Below are 22,843 nucleotides of genomic sequence, written 5' to 3' on the forward strand. Positions count from 1 at the left end.
ATGTCTGCTGTTTGCTGATCACTCGATGGATACAGGTGAGGGAGGCCAATTCGACCCATCTCAGCTCATCCATCAAAATGTTTTTTAAATGCCTTGCTTTCCTTTCACCCCTCCCCAATCCACATCAGCTAAATTGTTCTATGAATGAGTCCTGTGGGTCATTTTATAGCACGCCTCAAGATGGTTAAATTAAAGTTGGTCCAATGGGGTCTGGGAGCAGATGATTTCCCCACACTCTCAGCCAGGAACTTCACGGCACAACAAGACCTCCAGAGTGGAGTGAAATCATGTAAAGCTATAAATAAATAATAAACCAATAAATCCAATGGGGAATTCAGAAGAAACGTCTTTACCCAGAGAGGGGTGAGAATGTGGAACTCATTCCCACAGGGAGGGGTTGAGGCGAATAGCAGAGGTGCATTTAAGGGGAAGCTCGATAAGCACGTGAGGGAGAAAGGAATAGAAGGATACGCCGATACGATGAGATAAAGTAAGGGTGGGAGGAGGCTGGTGTGAAGCATAAACACCGGCACGGACCTTTTGGGCTGAATGACCTGTTTCTGTGCTGTTAATTCTGTAATTCTGTGATAAAAGAGGGGAATAACATCCCAGAGGAAAATTCACTTCTCTGCGTTTCTGGCATATTTCAAATGAAGCAAAACTCCTCATTGGCCGAAGGGTAAATGTCTCCGATGCTGCGATCGAGAAACACAGATGTCCCCCCATGTCCCCCCTCAAAAGGCCTGGGTCTGAAGCCCAGCAAACACAGAAGCATTCCATCTCAGCCAGACAGCTGGCCTCTGTTGCTCTGTGTATGGAAGGAAGTAGGTCAGACGTCGGTCAGAGTTACTGCTCCGGAGCGCCACACATCATTCCACTCTGCCGTGGTTTGGTGGGAACAGGATTGGTTTTGAATGACCCACGCACACTTGGTGATTAGGAATGGTCTCTTGTGCAGAAACTGGTGGGCTATGCCGCAACCAGAGAGGGGAAATATGGGGAAGAATTTATTGGGAGAGGGAAAATGTTAAAATACAATGGAAAAACTTTAAAGAGCCAGGCAATTCTGATTTTTTTTTTGTAAAAGAAGTGTACTCACAACTAGCTGGATTACTGACTTGCTGTGATTGAAAATCTCTGTGAAATCATTTTGTTGGCTAGTTTCCAGATTAATTACGTTGAATACGACTGCTCTCGAAATGAAGTTTGCTGGCCTGACCTTGCTTACCCATTGACAAGACGTTACACAGGTAAGGAGGTTGTATTGATTCTAAAGTGCACTTCTTCAACCTGGTTCTCGTGGTTTGTGTAGCAGCAGCAGTACTGGGCATGTTTAGTGCATTAAAGAATAAAAGGAGGAAAGACTTGCATTTATATTGCGCCTTTCATGACCTCTCGGCATCCCAAAGCACTTCACAGTGCTTTACTTTTGAAGAGTAGTCACTGTTGTAATGGAGGAAGGTCCCACAAACAGCAAATGAGATACCTGACCAGGTAAATCTGCCCCTCACAGTCCTGTGCCCCCGATCTCTCACCGTAGTTTCATCTATTTTTTTTCCATCTCCCCTCACACCTCACCCCACCCCCGCCTTGCTAAGCTTATTTCATCTGTGAAACTGATCTCAACCCCATTTCTACTAAACTCTAGATCATCCAGTTTCCCTTCCTTGCCCCTATTTTTTCGGGCATTGGAAATTATTCCCTCTCTCAGCACTTTCTCCCTGCTTTTCAAAACCACTGTCATCACCCCTCTCCTTGAAACAAAACCCACCCTCGATCTCTGCCTCTGCTAACCACCATCCCATCTCCAAGGTCCTTGAACGTCTTGTCATTCTCCAGACCCTTCCATTGCCTCTTGTGCTGTCAGAGTGTTTGTCAGTCACCCATCATCTTTGGATGAACCATAACTGACTCCACCTAAACATTGGAAAGATCAATTTTTGGCTTCTGCCACAAACTCCGCTCCATCGCCACCAACTCCATCTCCCTCCCTGGCCACTCTCAGGCTGACCCAGACTGTGTAACTTTGACCCCGAGCAGAGCTTCGATTCCAAATGGTCACCATTTCCACCACAGAGATTGCTGACCTCAGCCTATCTGCTGTTGAAACTCTCATCCAATGCCTTTGTCACTGCCAGACTCAACTGTTCCAGTTCTCCTAGCCGACCTCTCATCCTCTTAACCCTCTATAAACAGCAACTCATCCAAATCTCTGCTAGCTGCATCCTATGTGTTACAATCGCTCCATCACACCTGACCTCTGACCTGCATTTGCTCTCGGCCCCAACACCTTAAATTAAAAAATTCTCACCCTTGTGATTAAATCACACCGTAGCCTCACCACTCCCCAATCTCTGTAGCCTTTTCAAGTCCTACAACCCCCCTCGCCCCCCCGAACTTTCCATTCCTCTGACTCTAGTCCCTTGTGCACCCCGCCTTCTCTTTGCCCCACGTATAGTGACTGTGCCTTCTGCTTTCTGGAATTCCCTTCCTAAACCCCTCTGCCTTTCCAACTCCCTCAATTTCTTTAAGATCCTTCATAAAACCCATCTCTTTGACAAAGCACCTTCCTCCTTTTTCTTTGGCTTGGTGTTGATTTCCGCCACTCCTCGGAAGCACTGGGATATTTTTCTGCGATGGTGGCTCTGGATCACGACAAGTTTCTGTTGTATTCGAGGCAGCGGCCGACGCGACTGATGGGAATGTGGGTTCTCTGCAGTCTCTGGTTACCAGGTCATCTGAATTTAATATCGGACGTCAAGCACATCTGTATGTTGTAGGACTCGGGGAATCTGCCACAGCATCCCGGGAATTCCAAAGGTTTGCCTGTCACCAGATTTCTGTACTTAATTACCTTGCTGCTAATTATTTTCCTTGCTGTAAAGGAACAAATGTTGTCTGCAATTATAGCATTGTTTCCTTTTGGGTAACTGGCACTATGAACTTGCATTTGTATAGCACCTTATCACATCCTCTGGATTTCCCAAAGTGCTTGCAACCATTGGATTATATTCAAAGTGTAGTCACTGTTATGTCAGCAAACACAGCAGCAAGATCCCACCAACTGTAAATGATTGATCAGACAATCTGTGTTTAGTGGTTTTTGAGAAAGGAATATGGGCTAGGACACTGAGAACACCTTGGCCTTCAAATAGTGGCAACAGTGTGTTAATGTCCCCCGGAGAGGGCAGACGGGACCTCGCTTTAACATTTTATCCAGAAGACGGCACTCCTGACAGTGCAGCACTCTGTCAGCACTGCGTGAAGTGTCAGCCTAGATTAGGGGTCTTGTAGAAACCCACAGGATTGTATCAGTATTTCTGAGTGTGTGTCATTATTTGCTGGGGCCTCTTGCACAGAATTTGAAAACCTGTATGTTAAGATGCACATGTTTTTATTTGCTTTAAAACGATAAAGTGCAGACTCAAGTCGACCTTTGACATGTATTTGTAATGGGAAAAGTTGTACCTCCTAAAGGGATCCAAACATTTAAAAGTCCAAGGTAACTTTTGATTTCTGTGTCCTTTGCCAGGTGAACCACACTCTCAATCGATTGCTCAGGGCATGTTGCTGCTGTTCTTCTTCCTGGTGGCTGCAGTGCTGGGAGGCCCCTGGAGCAAAATCCGCAAAGCTTGGAATGAAACCACCTTTTATTAGACTATGCAGCAAACTCATCCCACATTCTGTTGACTCCTTTTTACTCAATAACTTGTGCTACAGAAAGGTTCGCCAGACACACGGGATATCAGGAAGGCCATTTAGCTCATCCATGCCATCCCTCCCAACACCCAGCTGATTCTTAAATGGTTCCAAGGTTTTTGCCTCTGTTGTTCCACGAGATGATCACTCCTTTGGTGAAGACCATTCTGGCCTGAGTCTTAAAATTGCCTTTTGCCAGGACTGGTGATTTTTTTTACATTTTTCATTACACTGTGTAGTGTATAAGCTTGCAGCTTAAAATATCTGCTTGCATTGGTTCTGATCATTTGACAATGTTGTGTGTATATAGAATGTGACATTTCAGTAACTTTAATACTAATTTTGGAAATAATAGATTTTACTACATATTTATGTAGGAGTTGTGTTGAGATGTAAGTGAATATGTAAAACCTGATTATTGAATAAATGTTATTTTATAATTAATTTTGGCAGTGTGGGGCAGATGTCTCCTGACACCAACTTTGGTATGCCTTAACAAGTAAAAAAAAAAAATCAGACTGACCCATGGTGATGAAAGCTCTCAGTTGGAATGGGAATTCCGTTTTGGGTCCTGAGTGAATTAAAGCTGGGTATCTCTACTTTCTATGGGGAATGGAGTGACAAAAAAGGGCTTTGTGTACATTTATGAAGCTTTATGAACAGTACAATTCGTGTGTTGAACCTAATGTATGTTCCTTGAAAGGAACACTGTTGAGAGTGCCTGGGGAGGGAGATGAGACAGGACAGCTGTACATCATCTGAGACAACGGTGGGATCTGATTTGAACAAACAACACTGTGAATGTGGCATCTCCAATACACTGATCGGGCAAAACTATGCTAATCGTCACAGGCGGTTTTTAATTCTTTATTTTGTTGTAAAAGGGGAAAATTCAATCCCCCGGCCGCACCCCCACCGTCGTCTCACACTGGAACTTCCGCCTCTCTCAACCGGTTCTCCCAAAACTGGTACTGTTGTCTCCTTCACCTCCTCCTGTGTTCGAGCTCCTCCCTCTCCCGCCGCTGACCTGTGTACAGCCAGGACTCTTAAATTGTCAAGTGAAAGCAACAACAACTTGCATTTCTATAGTGCCTTTAAAGTAGTAAAACATCTCGAGGTGCATCACAGGAGTGTAATTTGACATTGAGCCACGTAAGGAGATGTTAGGACCGGTGACTAAAAAGCTTGGTCAAAGAGGTAATAAGAACATAAGAAATAGGAGCAGGAGTCGGCCATTTGACCCCTCGATCCTGCTCCGCCATTCAATAAGATCATGGCTGATCTGATCATGGGCTCAGCTCCACTTCCCCGCCCGCTCCCCATAACCCTTGACGTCCTTATCGTTCAAAAATCTGCCTATCTCCATCTTAAATACATTCAATGACCCAGCCGACAGCTCTCTGGTTGGTATTGAGGAGCATCTTAAAGGAGGAAAGAGAGACGGAGAGATTTCGAGAGGGGAATTCGAGAGTTTGGGGCCTCGGCAGCTGAAGGCATGGCTGCCAATGATGGAGTGATGAAAATCGGGAATGCTGCGCAAGAGGTCGGAATTGGAGAAGTTAAGAGATCTGAAGATTGTAGGGTTGAAGGAGGATACATAGATGGGGAGGGGTGAGGCCATTGAGGAATTTGAAAACCAGGATGAGAATTTTAAAGCTGCAAAGGTTTGCCAAATAATTTCTGTATCACCGAGGGTGGGTATATATATATGGTAGATACAATGATTTAATCTTGTCAATTCTATTTACTGTACATACACTAAACAGCAAATCCCTCTATGGACTGATCACAATTCTATGTATTGACTGGTGTCAAGTATTATTTTCAAATCCTCGACCTTTGAGGAATGGCCTGACTGCTCTGTATCCCCCACCATCAGCATCCTGGGGGGTCACCATTGACCAGAAACAGCCACATAAATACTGTGGCAACAAGAGCGGGTCAGAGGCTGGGTATTCTGCGGCGAGTGTCTCATCTTTTGACTCCCCAAAGCCTTTTGACTCCCCAAAGCCTTTTGACTCCTCAAAGCTACTTACAAGGCACAAGTCAGGAGTGTGATGGAATACTCTCCACTTGCCTGGATGAGTGCAGCCCCAACAATACTGAAGAAGCTCAACACCATCCAGGACAAAGCAGCCGCTTGATTGACTCCCCATCCACCACCTTCAACATTCACTCCCTCCACCACCGGCGCCCTCTGGCTGCAGTGTGCACCATCTACAAGATGCACTGCAGCAACTCGCCAAGGCTTCTTCGGCAGCACCTCCCAAACCCACGACCTCTACCCCCTAGAAGGACAAGGGCAGCAAGCGCATGGGAATACCACCACCTCCACGTTCCCCTCCAAGTCACACACCATCCTGACTTGGAAATATATCGCCGTTCCTTCATCGTCACTGGGTCACAATCCTGGAACTCCCTCCCTAACAGCACTGTGGGAGCACCTTCACCACACGGACTGCAGCGGTTCAAGAAGGCGGCTCACTACCACCTTGATATCCGGCCTCCCATCTTCCACCCTCCATAAGCTTGAGCTCATCCATCATTCATCATCATAGGCAGTCCCTCAGAATCGAGGAAGACTTGCTTCCACTCTTAAAGTGAGTTCTTTGGTGGCTGAACAGTCCAATACGAGAGCCACAGGTTGAGGGAAGGGGAGGGTGGGACTGGTTTGCCGCACACTCTTCCTGCTGCCTGCGCTTGATTTCTGCATGCTCTCGACGATGAGACTCGAGGTGCTCAGCACCCTCCCGGATGCACTTCCTCCACTTAGGGCGGTCTTTGGCCAGGGACTCCCAGGTGTCAGTGGGGATGTTGCACTTTATCAGGGAGGCTTTGAGGATGTACCTATAACGTTTCCGCTGCCCACCTTTGGCTCATTTGCCATGAAGGAGATCTGAGTAGAGCACTTGTTTTGGGAGTCTTGTGTCTGGCATATGAACTATGTGGTCTGCCCAGCGGAGCTGATAAAGTGTGGTCAGTGCTTCAATCCTGGGGATGTTGGCCTGGACGAGGACGCTAATGTTGGTGCACCTGTCCTCCCAGGGAATTTGTAGGATCTTGTGGAGACGTTGTTGGTATTTCTCCAGTGCCTTGAGGTGTCTACTGTACATGGTCCTGAGTCATACAGGAGGACGGGGATTACTACAGCCCTGTAGACCATGAGCTTGGTGGCAGTTTTGAGGGCCTGGTCTTCAAACACTCTTTTGCACTGGAGGTGGTGTTGGATCTCGTCGTCAATGTCTGCTCTTGTTGATAGGAGGCTCCCGAGAACCTAAAGAACAGGAGATACAGCAGCTGGCCAACAACCATGATGTGCGAGGATTCTTCATCGCAGCCAAGGCCACCTATGGTCCAAACGCCCAAGGCCCCACCCCACTGCTGGCCAAGAACGGGGAAACACTCATCAAGGACACCGAGGCAGTCAGGGCCCGCTGGAAGGAGCACTTTGAAGATCTCCTCAATCGAGACTCTGCCTCCACCTCAGTAAGACCCCAACGTTGCACGAGGTAGAAAAAGCCATAAGACAGCTTAAAAACGAGGCTGCGGGTGCGGATGGAATCCCTGCTGAGACACTGAAGTATGGTGGAGAGGCACTGTTGCCGCGAATACAAGACCTCATCTCTCTCATCTGGAGGGAGGAGAGCATGCCTGGAGATCTCAGAGATGCAGTGATCATGACCATCTTTTTAAAAAAAGGAGACCAGTCTGATTGCGGCAACTACAGAGGAATCTCCCTGCTATTAGCCACTGTGAAAGTCGTCGCTAAAGTCCTTCTCAACCGTCGTCTTCCTGTGGCCGAGGAGCTCCTCCCGGAGTGACAGTGTGGATTTCGTCCCTAACGGGGCACAACGGACATGATTTTTGCAGCGCGACAGCTACAGGAAAAATGCAGAGAAAAGCGCCAGCCCTTATGCATGACCTCCTTCGACCTTACAAAGGCCTTTGACACACTCAACCGCGAGGGTCTATGGAGCGTCCTCCTCCGTTTCGGATGCCCCCAAAAGTTCGTCACCATCTTCTGCCTGCTCCACGACGACATGCAGGCCGTGATCCTTACCAACGGATCCATTACAGACCCAATCCACGTCCGGACAGGGGTCAAACCGGCATCGCCCCAACCCTCTTCTCAATCTACCATCCATCATTAAGGAAGCAGTAGCTGGACATTTAGAAAATCATAATATAGTCAAGCAGAGTCAGCATGGTTTTCTGAAAGGGAAATCGTTTGATAAATCTGCTGGTGTTCTTTGAGGATGTAACGAGCAGATTGGATAAACGAGAACCAGTTGATGTCGTATATTTGGATTTCCAGAAAGGATTTGATAAGATAAGAGCTCACTGGGTTGGGGGTAATATATTAGCATGGATAGAGGATTGGCTAACAAATAGAAAACAGAGAGTCGGGATAAATGGGTCATTTTCAGGTTGGCAAACTGTAACTAGTGGGGTGCCACAGGGATCAGTGCTGAGGCCTTAACTATTTACAATTTATACTCATGACTTGGATGAAGGGACCGACTGTAACGTAGCCAAGTTTGCTGTTTATACAAAGATAGGTGGGAAAGCAAGTTGTGAGGAGGACACAAAGAATCTACAAAGGGATATAGACAGGCTCGGAGAGTGAGCAAACATTTTCCAGATGAACTATAATGTGGGAAAATGTGAGGTTATCCACTTTGGTAGGAAAAATAAAAAAGCAAATTATTATTTAAATGGGGAGCGATTACAAAATGCCGTTGTGCAGAGGGATCTGGAGGTTCTTGTACATGAAATGCAAAACTTTAGCATACAGATACAGCAAGTGATCAAGAAGGCAAATGGAATGTTGGCCTTTATTGCAAGGGGAATGGAGTATAAAAGCAGAGAAGTCCAGCTACAATTGTACAGGGTATTGGTGAGGCCACACCTGGAATACTGCGTACAGTTTTGGTCTCCTTATTTAAGGAGGGATATACTTGCATTGGAGGCTGTTCAGAGAAGGGTCACTAGGTTGATTCCTGAGATGAGGGGGTTGTCTTATGAAGAAAGGTTGAGCAGGTTGGGCCCATACTCATTGGAGTTTAGAAGAATGAGAGGTGATCTTATTGAAACATATAAGATTCTGAGGAGGCTTGACAGGGTAGATGCTGAGAGGATGTTTCCCCGCGTGGGGGAATCTAGAACTAGGGGGCATAGTCTCAGAATAAGGGGTCGCCCATTTAAAACTGAAACGAGGAGGAATTTCTTCTCTCAGAGGGTTGTAAATCTGTGGAATTCTCTGCCCCAGAGAGCTGTGGAGGCTGGGTCATTGAATATATTTAAGGTGGGGTTAGACAGATTGAGCGATAAGGGAGTGAAGGGTTATGGGGAGCGGGCGGGGAAGTGGAGCTGAGTCCATGATCAGATCAGCACTGATTGTATTAAATGGAGCAGGCTCCAGGCTCCTATTTCTGATGTTGTGATGGTCACTTGTCTAATCTCACCTCCAGTGGGGTCAAAGGCCAGCAACCCACCGCCTGTCAATCACGGGACAGGGGCGGAGTCAGCGTGTTGGCGTCACTCAGCGTGTGACGGCACGGCGCAACGTGCCGACCCGGAAGCGGAGCGCGGGCCGGACGCTTGGTGCCGCCTCCCGGGCTGAGGGGAGCCTGTCGTGGGAGCGGCGGGGAGCGGGCGGAAGCGGCGGGCCGGCCGGGCGGGCAGGATGGGCTCGGTGTTCCGCAGCGAGGAGATGTGTCTGGCCCAGCTCTTCCTGCAGGCCGCCTCGGCCTATGACTGTGTCAGCGAGCTGGGGGAGGCCGGCCTGGTGGAGTTCAGAGACGTGAGTCCCTCACTGAGCCGCTAACTAGTGATCCCACTGACTGACTAGTGATCCCGCTAACTAGTGATCCCGCTAACAATTAATCCCACTGACTGACTAGTGATCCCACTGACTGACTAGTGATCCCGCTAACAATTAATCCCACTGACTAACTAGTGATCCCACTGACTGACTAGTGATCCCGCTGACTGACTAGTGATCCCGCTAACTAGTGATCCCACTGCCTGACTAGTGATCCCGCTAACTAGTGATCCCACTGACTGACTAGTGATCCCGCTAACTAGTGATCCCGCTGACTGACTAGTGATCCCGCTAACAATTAATCCCACTGACTGACTAATGATCCCGCTAACAATTAATCCCACTGACTAACTAGTGATCCCACTGACTGACTAGTGGACTGACTAGTGATCCCACTAACTAGTGATCCCGCTGACTGACTAGTGATCCCGCTAACAATTAATCCCACTGACTGACTAGTGATCCCGCTAACTAGTGATCCCGCTAACTAGTGATCCCACTGACTGACTAATGATCCCGCTAACAATTAATCCCACTGACTGACTAGTGATCCCGCTAACTAGTGATCCCACTGACTGACTAGTGATTCCGCTAATTACTAATCCCACTGGTTACTAATTCCACTGACTGACGAGTGATCCCACTGACTGACTAGTGATTCCGCTAATTACTAATCCCACTGGTTACTAATTCCACTGACTGACGAGTGATCCCACTGACTGACTAGTGACCCCGCTAACTAGTGATCCCGCTAACTAGTGATCCCACTGACTGACTAGTGATCCTAGTCATTGACTGGTATTCCTACTAACTAGTAACTCTACTGATTGACTAGTGATCCCAGTCACTGAATGCTAATCCTGCTCCGTGATTAGTAATCTTACTGACAAGTGATCCCATTCATTGACCAGTGATCCTGCTAACTAGTAATCCCACTCACTGACTCGTAATCCCGCTCACTAACTAGTAACCAGTTTAAAGCAGTGGCTTTATTATTTAATGTATAAGGTGCTACTGTATAATGTATAAGGTGTTATTTAACCTACATTAATGTGATGTATACAGTGATATTTAATCTATAAAAGTATACTGTGCTGCTATATGATGCATATCGTGTTATTATATAATTTATAAAGTGTTACTGTTTAATGCATAAATTGTTCTATAATCTAGAAGGCATTACTGTATATTAAAGTATTTAATCTATAGTCTTACTGCAAATGTAAGATGTTATTTAATGAGGTAGTACTATATAATTTATACAGTGTTAGTTAATATTTGAGGTATCAAATCTATAAGATGTTTCTACAAATGCACAAGCGATTCCTATATAATCTATAAGATGTTACTATCATAATGCATTGCTATGTTTAGTGTTGGTTAATATGTAAAAAAGAAAGAAAGACTTGGATTCATATAGCGCCTTTCACGACCACTGGACGACTTAAAGCGCTTTACAGCCAATGAAGTACTTTCGTAGTGTACTTGTGTAGTCACTGTGGTAATGTGGGAAACACGGCAGACAATTTGCGCACAGCAAGCTCCCACACACAGCAATGTGATAATGAGCAGATAATCTGTTTTTTTTTATGTTGATTGAGGGATAAATATTGGCCCCAGGACACCGGGGATAACTCCCCCTGCTCTTCTTCAAAATAGTACCGTGGGATCTTTTATGTCCACCTGAGAGAGCAGACGGGGCCTCTGTTTAACGTCTCATCCGAAAGACAGTGCAGCACTGATTTATTTTGTGCTCCAGTCCCTCGAGTGGGTCTTGAACCCACAACCTTCTGACTCAGAGGCGAGAGTGTTAGCCACTGAGCCACGGCTGACACATTAATGTTAATGTGCTATTTAATGTCTGCACCACTGTATGTACCAGTAATATTTTCTGGTTATGAAATGACATGATACCCTCTGAGGTATGATTGTTGTTTGTATTGGGCTTGCTTTCACTCCTGATTACTGCAGCAATCACAAGCCCTGGATCTGCCACTGGGGGCTGGATCGTGACTTCAATATTTCAATTGTAGAAAGTATTTCAATAATTTTAGAAATGACTGGAGATAAGTTACTGATACTTTCTTTACATGTTTAAAAGGATGTTCAAACACAAGGTGCTGCATATTGTGAAGTAACTATGGAGAGGTCATGACCAGGGATCTGTTGGCGGTAAATGGCAGTTTCACAGACTCGCTCAGTGTTCATTTACCGCTGTGATATTAAACCGGAGAGATCAGTGCTGTCAATGATCACACACAAATACAACTTGTGTGAATGATTTCTAGTAACACCCAAGAAAGAACTTTCAGAATGTATCTCAGAACTTTGAAACTATCATCCAACTACTTATTACAATAAAAAATATTAGTTGCAATTTGAGCCACAGTGGGAGATCTGGGTCTTATGATTGCTGCAGTAATACAAACAACAATCACATCTCTGAGCATAACTTGACACTTCATACGTTATTGTTACATATACAATGCAGACCTCAATCATTTTAAAATTTAGACAGTCTCTCCCAAGTGACAGTGTTGCATCACCAGACGAACATTTTAGAGTCTTGCTCACATTTGGGTATTTAAATATGAGTGACCCATTTCTGGTGGCCAGTCGTTAGTTTATATGCCATTGCGCAATGCAGACTGTATTTTCAGGATGTGGTGTGGTTGGGACAGGGGTATTTTCAGAGAGGCTGATTCCTGTGCTCATTGAAACTCTCAGCCACTGTGACCATCTAGGAGAAGGTCTCCCTGCCTCACACCAACTATTGCAGTGGTGACTTTTAGTCATTCTTCCATTGTCTATAAAGTCGAACTGTTAGTGGTCAGTCATTCACTGACATCAATCTTACAACCGCAGCAAAGTGACCCGTAGGCCAAGTGACTTCTTCAAAAACAAACTGCAACTTAATTTTTGAATTTTATATGTCAGATCTTAAGCGTTTTGGTAAGAAGGCAATTTTTGGTATAATTTGTGCTGATGAAGTTGAGAGAAGTGATATTACTGATCTTTGGCAGCATTGAATATTTCTGGACCAAGAATCCAGGATTGGATCAAGAGCGTTCTTTCTGCCGAATCACACAGGAGAATTCCACACCAGTGACCCTTGCTCCTTGAATGAGAGAGTTAGGGAGAGTTTTGTGCTGTGTTTCACGACCACAATGAACTGGATAGAGAATGAATTTGCAGATGTGGGAGAGAGCTGTCTTTCCTTCCAGCAAGCAGTTTGGGCAGGTCCCAGAATCAGGAGGGTCGTGCCAGGAATTGTTATAAAAGTCAGACAGACCCTCAATCAGCCCTCGAAGACTAAATCTCTGCGGGAACATTTGAGTCCAACAAATAACTATTTGGAGCCAGATTTAATGAGATGTCAGATGCCACGTACGTGTATTGTAGATCACTGCGAGGATATCTCGGTGCCAACTAAAAAACCTGCTCACTTTGTGCTACTCCTGCTATAACAGGCAAAACTGGGCAGAGTTACTGAACAGGCTTGGGCTAGTGGGCTCGAGTGTATGTGGACATATTTGGTGCATGCAAGGTAGCATTGACACGAGTGGGTATAAAAGTGCAATGCCATTTGTGTTCAGCAGATCGAGGAGATAAATATCTAAGCAAATGCCTCGGGCAGATTAATGGAGCAGTTAGGAGCTGTGGTCAGGTTTGTAACTGCAGGTTCTTGCTGCTGGCTTTGATGGTGGCTATTCCACAGCACACTTTCGCTCTGAATGTATGAAACTTTTTACTGCTCAATTTACCCTGCCCCCAGGTGCTGTCACACCTCCTCAGCTAGATTCCCTGATGCACACAACAGCATTATAACACCCTATGATAGCCCACACCAGAAGAAAGAAAACATTTGCATTTCTATAGCATCTTTCACAACCCCAGGACAGTAATGTATTTGCTTTGTGGGTTCTTTGCTTAAGAATTCATAGCAGCAACACATTGCTATTACGAACTAGTTGGTTTATTAGCAAAGGTTTAACAATCACACTGCACATTACCAGTTCATCTATCAGGCTCACTACCACCTTCCCCATCGTGGATGACCTAGACTCAACTGGCTGAGGTTTTATTGAGTCTTGTGAACATCACATGTCGGGCTAAGCCACTCACAACGCAACAGTTCTCCCAGCCTGTGAGCATACTCACAGGGGCATACATTACAAGGACGTCTCCAAGTTCTTCACAGCCAATGAAGTAGTGATGAAGTGTAGTCAGTGTTGTGCAACAGCAAGATCCAGCAAACAGCAATGTGATAATCAGCAGATTGCCTGTTTTTGATGTTGATTGAGGGAAAAATATTGGCCAGGACACCGAGAATAATTCCCCTGCTCCTCTTCCAATGGGATCTTTTACGTCCACCTGAGAGGGCAGACGGGGCCTCATACTACCTCCGTCTCTCTGCATTCTGGTGCAGTGATCTCTCTCTCTCTCTGCCTACTGGGACAGTGATCTCTCTCACTCTCTCTGTGCCTACTGGGACAGTGATCTCTCTCACTCTCTCTGCATACTGGGACAGTGATCTCTCTCTCTCTCTCTCTCTCTCTGCATACTGGGACAGTGATCTCTCTCTCTGCATACTGGGACAGTGATCTCTCTCTCTCTCTCTCTCTCTCTGCATACTGGGACAGTGATCTCTCTCTCTCTCTCTGCATACTGGGACAGTGATCTCTCTCTCTCTCTCTCTGCATACTGGGACAGTGATCTCTCTCTCTCTCTCTCTCTCTGCATACTGGGACAGTGATCTCTCTCTCTCTCTGCATACTGGGACAGTGATCTCTCTCTCTCTCTGCCTACTGGGACAGTGATCTCTCTCTCTCTCTCTGCCTACTGGGACAGTGATCTCTCTCTCTGTGCCTACTGGGACAGTGATCTCTCTCACTCTCTCTGCATACTGGGACAGTGATCTCTCTCTCTCTGCATACTGGGACAGTGATCTCTCTCTCTCTCTGTGCCTACTGGGACACTTTTTTCTCTCTCTCTCTCTCTGTGCCTACTGGTACACTTTTCTCTCTCTCTCTCTCTCTCTCTGCCTACTGGGACACTGATCTCTCTCTCTCTCTCTCTCTCTCTCTCTCTGCCTACTGGGACAGTGATCTCGATCTCTCTCTGTGCCTACTGGGACACTGATCTCTCTCTCTCTCTGTGCCTACTGGGACAGTGCTCTCTCTCTCTCTCTCTCTCTCTCTCTCTCTCTCTCTCTCTGCCTACTGGGACAGTGATCTCTCTCTCTCTCTGTGCCTACTGGGACACTTTTCTCTCTCTCTCTCTCTGTGCCTACTGGGACAGTGATCTCGATCTCGATCTCTCTCTCTGCAAACTGGGACACTGGTCTCTCTCTCTCTCTCTCTGCCTACTGGGACACTTTTCTCTCTCTCTCTCTCTCTCTCTCTCTCTCTCTGATCCCCGGGCTCTCTCTCTCTCTCTCTCATATCCCCGGGCTCTCTCTCTCTCTCTCTCTCTGCCTACTGGGATAGTGATCTCTCTCTCTCTCTCTCTCTCTCTCTCTCTCTCTGCCTACTGGGACAGTGCTCTCTCTCTCTCTCTCTCTCTGTGCCTACTGGGACAGTGATCTCGATCTCGATCTCTCTCTCTGCAAACTGGGACACTGATCTCTCTCTCTCTCTCTCTCTCTCTGCCTACTGGGACACTTCTCTCTCTCTCTCTCTCTCTCTCTTGCTCTGTGCCTACTGGGACAGTGATCTCTCTCTCTCTTTCTCTCTCTGCAAACTGGGACACTGATCTCTCTCTCTCTCTCTCTCTGCCTACTGGGACACTTTTCTCTCTCTCTCTCTCTCTCTCTCTCTCTCTCTCGCTCTCCCTCTCCCTCTCTGCATACTGGGACAGTGATCTCTTTCTCTCTGTGCCTACTGGGACACTTTTCTCTCTCTCTCTCTCTCTCTTGCTCTGTGCCTACTGGGACAGTGATCTCTCTCTCTCTCTCTCTGCATACTGGGACAGTGATCTCTCTCTCTCTGCATACTGGGACAGTGATCTCTCTCTCTCTCTCTCTCTCTCTCTCTCTGCATACTGGGACAGTGATCTCTCTCTCTCTCTCTCTCTCTCTCTGCATACTGGGACAGTGATCTCTCTCTCTCTCTCTGCATACTGGGACAGTGATCTCTCTTTCTCTCTCTGCATACTGGGACAGTGATCTCTCTCTCTCTCTCTCTCTCTCTCTCTCTCTCTGCATACTGGGACAGTCATCTCTCTCTGGAATCTTAGAATGATTACAGCACGGAAGGCCATTCAGACCGTCAATCCCATGCCGATTCTCAGCCAGTCCCCCTCCCCCGCCCTTTCCCCGTAGCCTCGCAAATTCTTTTCCTTCAGGTACTTATCCAACTCCCGTTTGAAAGCCACAATTGAGTCTGCCTCCACCACCCTCTCAGGCCGTGCATTCCCGATCCTAACCACCCGCTGCGTAAAAACGTTTTCCCTCGTGTTGCCTTTGGTTCTTCTGCCAATCACCTTAAATCTGTGTCGTCTGGTTCCCGACCCTTCCACCAATGGGAACAGTTTCTCTCTCCCTACTCTGTCCAGACCCCTCATGATTTTGAACACCTCGATCAAATCTCCTCTCAACCTTCTCTGCACCAAGGAGAACAATCTCTGTCTCTGAGATCCCACGTCCACGTTGAATTGTTGCTGCTCTCGGTGATGACTTCACACGTTGACAGACAGAGGTCATCTAACTGGAAATTCAGGATTGTTCAAGTGTCAGTGGCCAGTGTTAGGAATGCATGTGATTGGATTTCCCATTTCAGTTCCGACGACTGGGCTTTTTCTGGTCGTGGAGACCGAGAGCTCAGAATCTGTGCAGTTCTCCGTGCCCATCGATGGCCCACAATCTCCAACGTTTCTGCACCCTATTAACAACATAAGAAATAGGAGCAGGAGTAGGCCACTTGGCCCCTCGATCCTGCTCCGCCATTCAATAAGATCATTGTCTTAAGATAGAAATGATGAGACGATCTCCCATGGCGTTGCCTGTGTTGAGTTGTAAGATGTCTCTCCGAGGGCGATGTTTTATTCTGCTGCTACGGGGTTGTGTGACTTCATGCGTCCCTTCACGGCCCAGTTGGGCCGGGCCTTTCTGAGGGCAATTGGAGGCTCCCTATTGTCCGACAAATCCCGAGATCAACTCCGGTCAGAAAATACTTGGGTAACACTGGTTCTATGCACCTGTGGAAACATAGAAACATAGAAAATAGGTGCAGGAGTAGGCCATTCGGCCCTTCTAGCCTGCACCGCCATTCAATGAGTTCATGGCTGAACATTCAACTTCAGTACCCCATTCCTGCTTTCTCACCATACCCCTTGATCCCCCTAGTAGTAAGGACCTCATCTAACTCCTTTTTGAATATATTTAGTGAATTGGCCTCAACAACTTTCTGTGGTAGAGAATTCCACAGGTTCACCACTCTCTGGGTGAAGAAGTTCCTCCGCATCTCGGTCCTAAATGGCTTACCCCTTATCCTTAGACTGTGACCTCTGGTTCTGGACTTCCCCAACATTGGGAACATTCTTCCTGCATCTAACCTGTCTAAACCCGTCAGAATTTTAAACGTTTCTATGAGGTCCCCTCTCATTCTTCTGAACTCCAGTGAATACAAGCCCAGTTGATCCAGTCTTTCTTGATAGGTCAGTCCCGCCATCCCGGGAATCAGTCTGGTGAACCTTCGCTGCACTCCCTCAATAGCAAGAATGTCCTTCCTCAGGTTAGGAGACCAAAACTGTACACAATACTCCAGGTGTGGCCTCACCAATGCCCTGTACAACTGTAGCAACACCTCCCTGCCCCTGTACTCAAATCCCCTTGCTATGAAGGCCAACATGCCATTTGCTTTCTTAATCGCCTGCTGTACCTGCATGCCAACCTTCAATGACTGATGTACCATGACACCCAGGTCTCTTTGCACCTCCCCTTTTCCTAATCTGTCACCATTCAGATAATAGTCTGTCTCTCTGTTTTTACCACCAAAGTGGATAACCTCACATTTATCCACATTATACTTCATCTGCCATGCATTTGCCCACTCACCTAACCTATCCAAGTCGCTCTGCAGCCTCACAGCATCCTCCTCGCAGCTCACACTGCCACCCAACTTAGTGTCATCCGCAAATTTGGAGATACTACATTTAATCCCCTCATCTAAATCATTAATGTACAGTGTAAACAGCTGGGGCCCCAGCACAGAACCTTGCGGTACCCCACTAGTCACTGCCTGCCATTCTGAAAAGTACCCATTTACTCCTGCTCTTTGCTTCCTGTCTGACAAGCAGTTCTCAATCCATGTCAGCACACTACCCCCAATCCCATGTGCTCTAACTTTGCACATCAATCTCTTGTGTGGGACCTTGTCGAACGCCTTCTGAAAGTCCAAATATACCACATCAACTGGTTCTCCCTTATCCACTCTACTGGAAACATCCTCAAAAAATTCCAGAAGATTTGTCAAGCATAATTTCCCTTTCACAAATCCATGCTGACTTGGACCTATCATGTCACCTCTTTCCAAATGCACTGCTATGACCGTGTCAGCTGTGGCTCAGTGGGTCGCACTCTCGCTTCTGAGTCAGAGGGTTGTGGGTTCAAGTCCCAGGGACTTGAGCACATAAATCTAGGTGGACACTCCCAGTGCAGTGCTGAGAGAGCGCTGCACTGTCGGAGGGGCAGTACTGAGGGAGCGCCGCACTGTCGGAGGGGCAGTACTGAGGGAGCGCCGCACTGTCGGAGGGGCAGTACTGAGGGAGCGCCGCACTGTCGGAGGGGCAGTACTGAGGGAGCGCCGCACTGTCGGAGGGGCAGTACTGAGAGAGCGCTGCACTGTCGGAGGGGCAGTACTGAGGGAGCGCCGCACTGTCGGAGGGGCAGTACTGAGGGAGCGCCGCACTGTCGGAGGGGCAGTACTGAGGGAGCGCCGCACTGTCGGAGGGGCAGTACTGAGGGAGCGCCGCACTGTCGGAGGGGCAGTACTGAGGGAGCGCCGCACTGTCGGAGGGGCAGTACTGAGGGAGCGCCGCACTGTCGGAGGGGCAGTACTGAGGGAGCGCCGCACTGTCGGAGGGGCAGTACTGAGGGAGCGCCGCACTGTCGGAGGGGCAGTACTGAGGGAGCGCCGCACTGTCGGAGGGGCAGTACTGAGGGAGCGCCGCACTGTCGGAGGGGCAGTACTGAGGGAGCGCCGCACTGTCGGAGGGGCAGTACTGAGGGAACGCTGCACTGTCGGAGGGGCAGTACTGAGGGAGTGCTGCACTGTCAGAGGGGCAGTACTGAGGGAGCGCTGCACTGTCGGAGGGGCGGTACTGAGAGAGTGAGATGTTAAACCGAGGCCCCGTCTGCTGGATGTAAAATATCCCATGGCCACTAGTTTGAAGAAGAGCAGGGGAGTTCTCCCCGGTGTCTTGGCCAATATTTATCACTCAATCAACATCACTAAAACAGATTATCTGGTCATTGTCACATTGCTGTTGTGGGACCTTGCTGTGCATAGATTGACTGCCGTGTTTCCCACATTACAATAGTGACTATACTTGAAAAGTACTTCATTGGCTGTAAAGCGCTTTGGGACGTCCTGAGGTAGTGAAAGGTGCTATATAAATGCAAGTCTTTCTGTTTGGATTGAACTGGGAACAGCTCGAGGACAGACTCCGGGAATCGGAATTCTCAAGTCCCTCCAAAGCTAGCTGTGCATTGAAGTAAAAAAATCAAGAGAATTGAAGAGAAGCAGGAGAAGGAACGCAGAGTTCCCAGTGTGGAGCTGAGTCTCGGGCACCGGGAGCTCGTGTCAAGAGATGATCAGCGCCCTATCTACTCCGGGAGCTCGTGTTCAGAGAATCCGCCCCAAACTATCGCCTCAGAGTAAAGCTACCCGTTCACGTAGGAACACTTGGGGTTGGTGCAGCCAATGGAAACAAAGGGAGACCTGAGCAGATGTCGTATCAGATGAATTAAATGAATTCAAGGGATAGTGTTTTTATTGAGAAATGTTAGGATTGTGTGAATGAACAAATTTGGCCCCATCCTGGTGTGGAAGGTCATGTGGAACGTACAGCCCAGAAACAGGCCCCTCGGCCCCCCACTCCGTGCCGGGGTTTATGCTCCACACCAGCCCCCTCCCACCCCTCTCCATCTCACCCCCTCACCATATCCTTCTATTCCTCTCTCCCTCATGAGTTTATCCAGCCTCCCCTTAAATACATCGATACTATTCACCTCAACCCCTCCCTGTGGCAGCGAGTTCCACATTCTCACCGCTCTCTGGGTGAAGACGACTCTCCTGAACTCCCGGTTGGATTTATTAGTGACTGTCTGATATTGATGGCCCCAAGTTTTAGACCCCCCCCCCCCACAAATGGAAACTTCTTCTCTCCCTCTACCCTGTCAAACCCCTTCAGAATTTTGAAGACCTCTGTCAGGTCACTTCTCGGCCTTCTCTTTACGAGAGCAAGAGCCCCAGATTTTGCTGATAGTTATATCTGGTAAATTAACACAATAACAAAATACTGTTAATGCTGCAATCCGAAACAGAACCAGAAAATGCTGGAAACACTCAGCAGGTCAAGCAGCATCTAATGTTTGCTCTCTGTAGGTCTGATCTTTTTTTAATATATTTGCTATTGGGAATAAAGGATTAATTACTCTGGAAAAAACTATTTTGAGATTTGTCTCGATGTTGAGAAATTTTGCACGGTAATTGTGGCAGGAAGGTGTAGGAATGGTGCCAGCAGTGATGGTGGAACCGATGTTTTAGTGAGTGTTTCTCTGTCGAGATTAACTCCCGTGTGTAAATGTGCTGCAGCTCGTTGTAACACTCGAAGTTTCTGAAGTGAAGCGACTCTCTGCCCTTCAATTGTCACAGCTCCAGTGACCAGTGTTCTCCCTGCAGTGCTCACGGACTTTGAGCCCCTCTCTGCCCTTTTCACTGAACTCTCTTTCCCGTTATTGCTGACGTTTATCTGGGATTACGTTGTCATTGTTGAGGCCACATCAGTGCTATATAAAAGGGCACTGCCTATTTTTTCATTGGCTCACCAACACCTTGTGCTTACACAGGGTTTTATTTATAGACAGGTTCTACCTATCATTACAAGCACTAGAAACCTTTGTGTAGGACTTTGCACAAGCTGGCTGTGAGGAACAGCAGTGATGCCTCGCTGTACTCCTGCCCCCCCACGTGTCTTACACTGGAGAACAGTTAAAGCGTTATGTTCCAGCTTCTCTCCTGTAGCCTCTCCGAGCTCATCGTGTCCACAAGTCTGATTACACTCCCGCAAAGCGCTTTGGGACGTTTTTCTATGTTAAAGGTGCTAGATAAATGCAAGTTGTTGTCAGCAATAGCCGCAGCCCAGAATTCCACATTCTGGCTACTCGCTCGGTAAAGAAATTCTCTCCACCCTCACCATGAATGATATTTGTGATTATAAAAGAAAGACTTGGATTTATATAGCGCTGTTCACGACCACTGGACGTCCCAAAGTGCTTTGCAGCCAATGAAGTACTATTGGAGTGTAGTCACTGTTGTAATGTGGGAAACGTGGCAGCCAATTTGTGCACAGCAAGCTCCCACAAACAGCAATGTGATATTGACCAGATAATCTGTTTTTGTTATGTTGATTGAGGGATAAATATTGGCCAGGACACCGAGGATAACTCCCCTGCTCTTCTTCGAAATAATGCCGTGGGATTTTTAACGTCCACCTGAGAGAGCAGACGGGGCCTCGGTTTAACGTCTCATCCGAAAGTCGGCACCTCCGACAGTGCGGCGCTCCCTCAGCACTGCACTGGAATGTCAGCTTAGATTTCTGTGCTCAAGTCCTTGAACCCACAACCTTCTGACTCGGAGGCGAGGGTGCTGCCCACTGAGCCACGGCTGACAATGATCTCAAACTTGTGCCCCCTTGTTCCTGTCTCACCGACCAGCGGAAGCAACCTGTTTACCTTGTCATAACCCCTCGTAATCTCCAGCTCCTCTATCAGGTCCCGCCCTTATCCCTGTTGGACCCAGTGATTAAGCCTAACTTCAAGTCATGCTCTGTCAACAGTTGCTGTTGGTTTTGTGTTTCAGTTTTTATTATTTCATGAATTGTAATAACCTGGGTAGTGTTGGCTCACCTCCACACCGCTGAGGATCCAGTGGGAGGAACTGCGGGGAATTAAATCTCGGAATTGTGAAGGGAGGATGGGACAGGGTCTTGGCTCATTGCCTGTCTCTGAGCTGGGTTTGCAGCCAGCCCAGACGGCTGGGCGGTAATCTCCTCTGTCTGCCAGCTCTGTGCGAGATGTGTCTGAGCAGTGAGAGTCCAGGTTCCCAGGGGAATTCGCCCACAGCACAGAACTAACCATCAATTAGAAGAGGTCGACATGAAGTGACAGCAGTAAGATCTTGGGTTGCAGTAACAGAGGGAGAGTGCCCCAATCTCAAGAGTTTGAGTTGATACAGAGTGTTGTTCCAGCCCCACCTTGAGTTCGGGGTATGAGGAAGTTGTGAGAGGAATGGTGAAAGTGCAGCGACGGATGTCTGATGATTGGGATTAGGCGGCCTGAGTTATACAGAAGCTGAGAATGTGGCACTCGCTGCCACAGGGAGTGATCGAGGCAAATAGCAGAGATGCATTTCAGGGGAAGCTGGATAAACACAGGAGGGAGAAAGGGATCGAAGGATATGGTGCTGGGGTGGGAGGGGGCTGGTGTGGAGCATAAACCCCGGCACGGAGCGGGGGGGCCCAATGGCCTGTTTCTGGGCTGCAGATTCGATAAGGTTCAGGGTAATCTTGTAGAAAAATTCAGGATCTTGGCATGTCGTCAATATTTTGAAACAGAATCTACACTGAGAGGCAGCTCCTTAAACGCAGAAGGTGCAGGGTGAGAAATGTCGGTGTCCCTGCTTTAAACAGCGTCCGGTGAATGGGGGTCCAGGGAGGGAGGGAGGGAGGGTTGCTCATAGTCTGCAACTTCTGGGGGGGTTGGATAAATACCCCTTCAACTTTCCCCTTCAGTTAACCTCATCCAACCAGCTGAATGTTGCTGAATGCATATTCCATCAGGGAACGATGGTTTAATAAAGATCATTATTGAACAATTTTGTAAGTAATGGAATTTTCAAATGACAAAACTGTGCTTTATTCTGTTAATGGAACGAACTTCATTTCCATTTCTGCCCCCGCAGCTCAATCCCAGTGTGACCACCTTTCAGCGCAAGTTTGTCACCGAGATGAGGAGGTGTGAAGAAATGGAGAAAACTCTCGGTAGGTCATTGAATAGCACCATCGCCTCAGAGCAGAACCACATTCACTAATGTTCCC

At 47.6% G+C, this 22,843-nt stretch overlaps 2 protein-coding genes across 4 annotated transcripts in view; both read left to right on the forward strand.

Moving 5' to 3' along the window:
• tctn2 (tectonic family member 2) overlaps positions 1-4,142 on the forward strand; it is an 84,845-nt gene extending 80,703 nt beyond the window's left edge. For both annotated transcript variants that reach the window (XM_070888198.1, XM_070888199.1), the window contains exons 17-18: positions 1,162-1,250; positions 3,533-4,142. In XM_070888198.1, the coding sequence (XP_070744299.1) occupies positions 1,162-1,250; positions 3,533-3,657 (214 nt within the window). In that variant the 3' untranslated portion in view covers positions 3,658-4,142. The remainder of the gene's footprint in view (positions 1-1,161; positions 1,251-3,532) is intronic.
• Positions 4,143-9,289: 5,147 nt separating this feature from the next.
• Positions 9,290-22,843, forward strand: part of LOC139269098 (V-type proton ATPase 116 kDa subunit a 2-like) — a 78,554-nt gene continuing 65,000 nt past the window's right edge. For both annotated transcript variants that reach the window (XR_011594158.1, XM_070888197.1), the window contains exons 1-2: positions 9,290-9,502; positions 22,708-22,786. Coding sequence is in view for 1 of the 2 variants with exons in the window: in XM_070888197.1 (XP_070744298.1) it covers positions 9,386-9,502; positions 22,708-22,786 (196 nt within the window). In the remaining variant the exon portion in view is untranslated. The remainder of the gene's footprint in view (positions 9,503-22,707; positions 22,787-22,843) is intronic.

This window comes from Pristiophorus japonicus, chromosome 8 (assembly GCF_044704955.1).
Source record: "Pristiophorus japonicus isolate sPriJap1 chromosome 8, sPriJap1.hap1, whole genome shotgun sequence".
Lineage (NCBI taxonomy): Eukaryota > Metazoa > Chordata > Chondrichthyes > Pristiophoridae > Pristiophorus > Pristiophorus japonicus.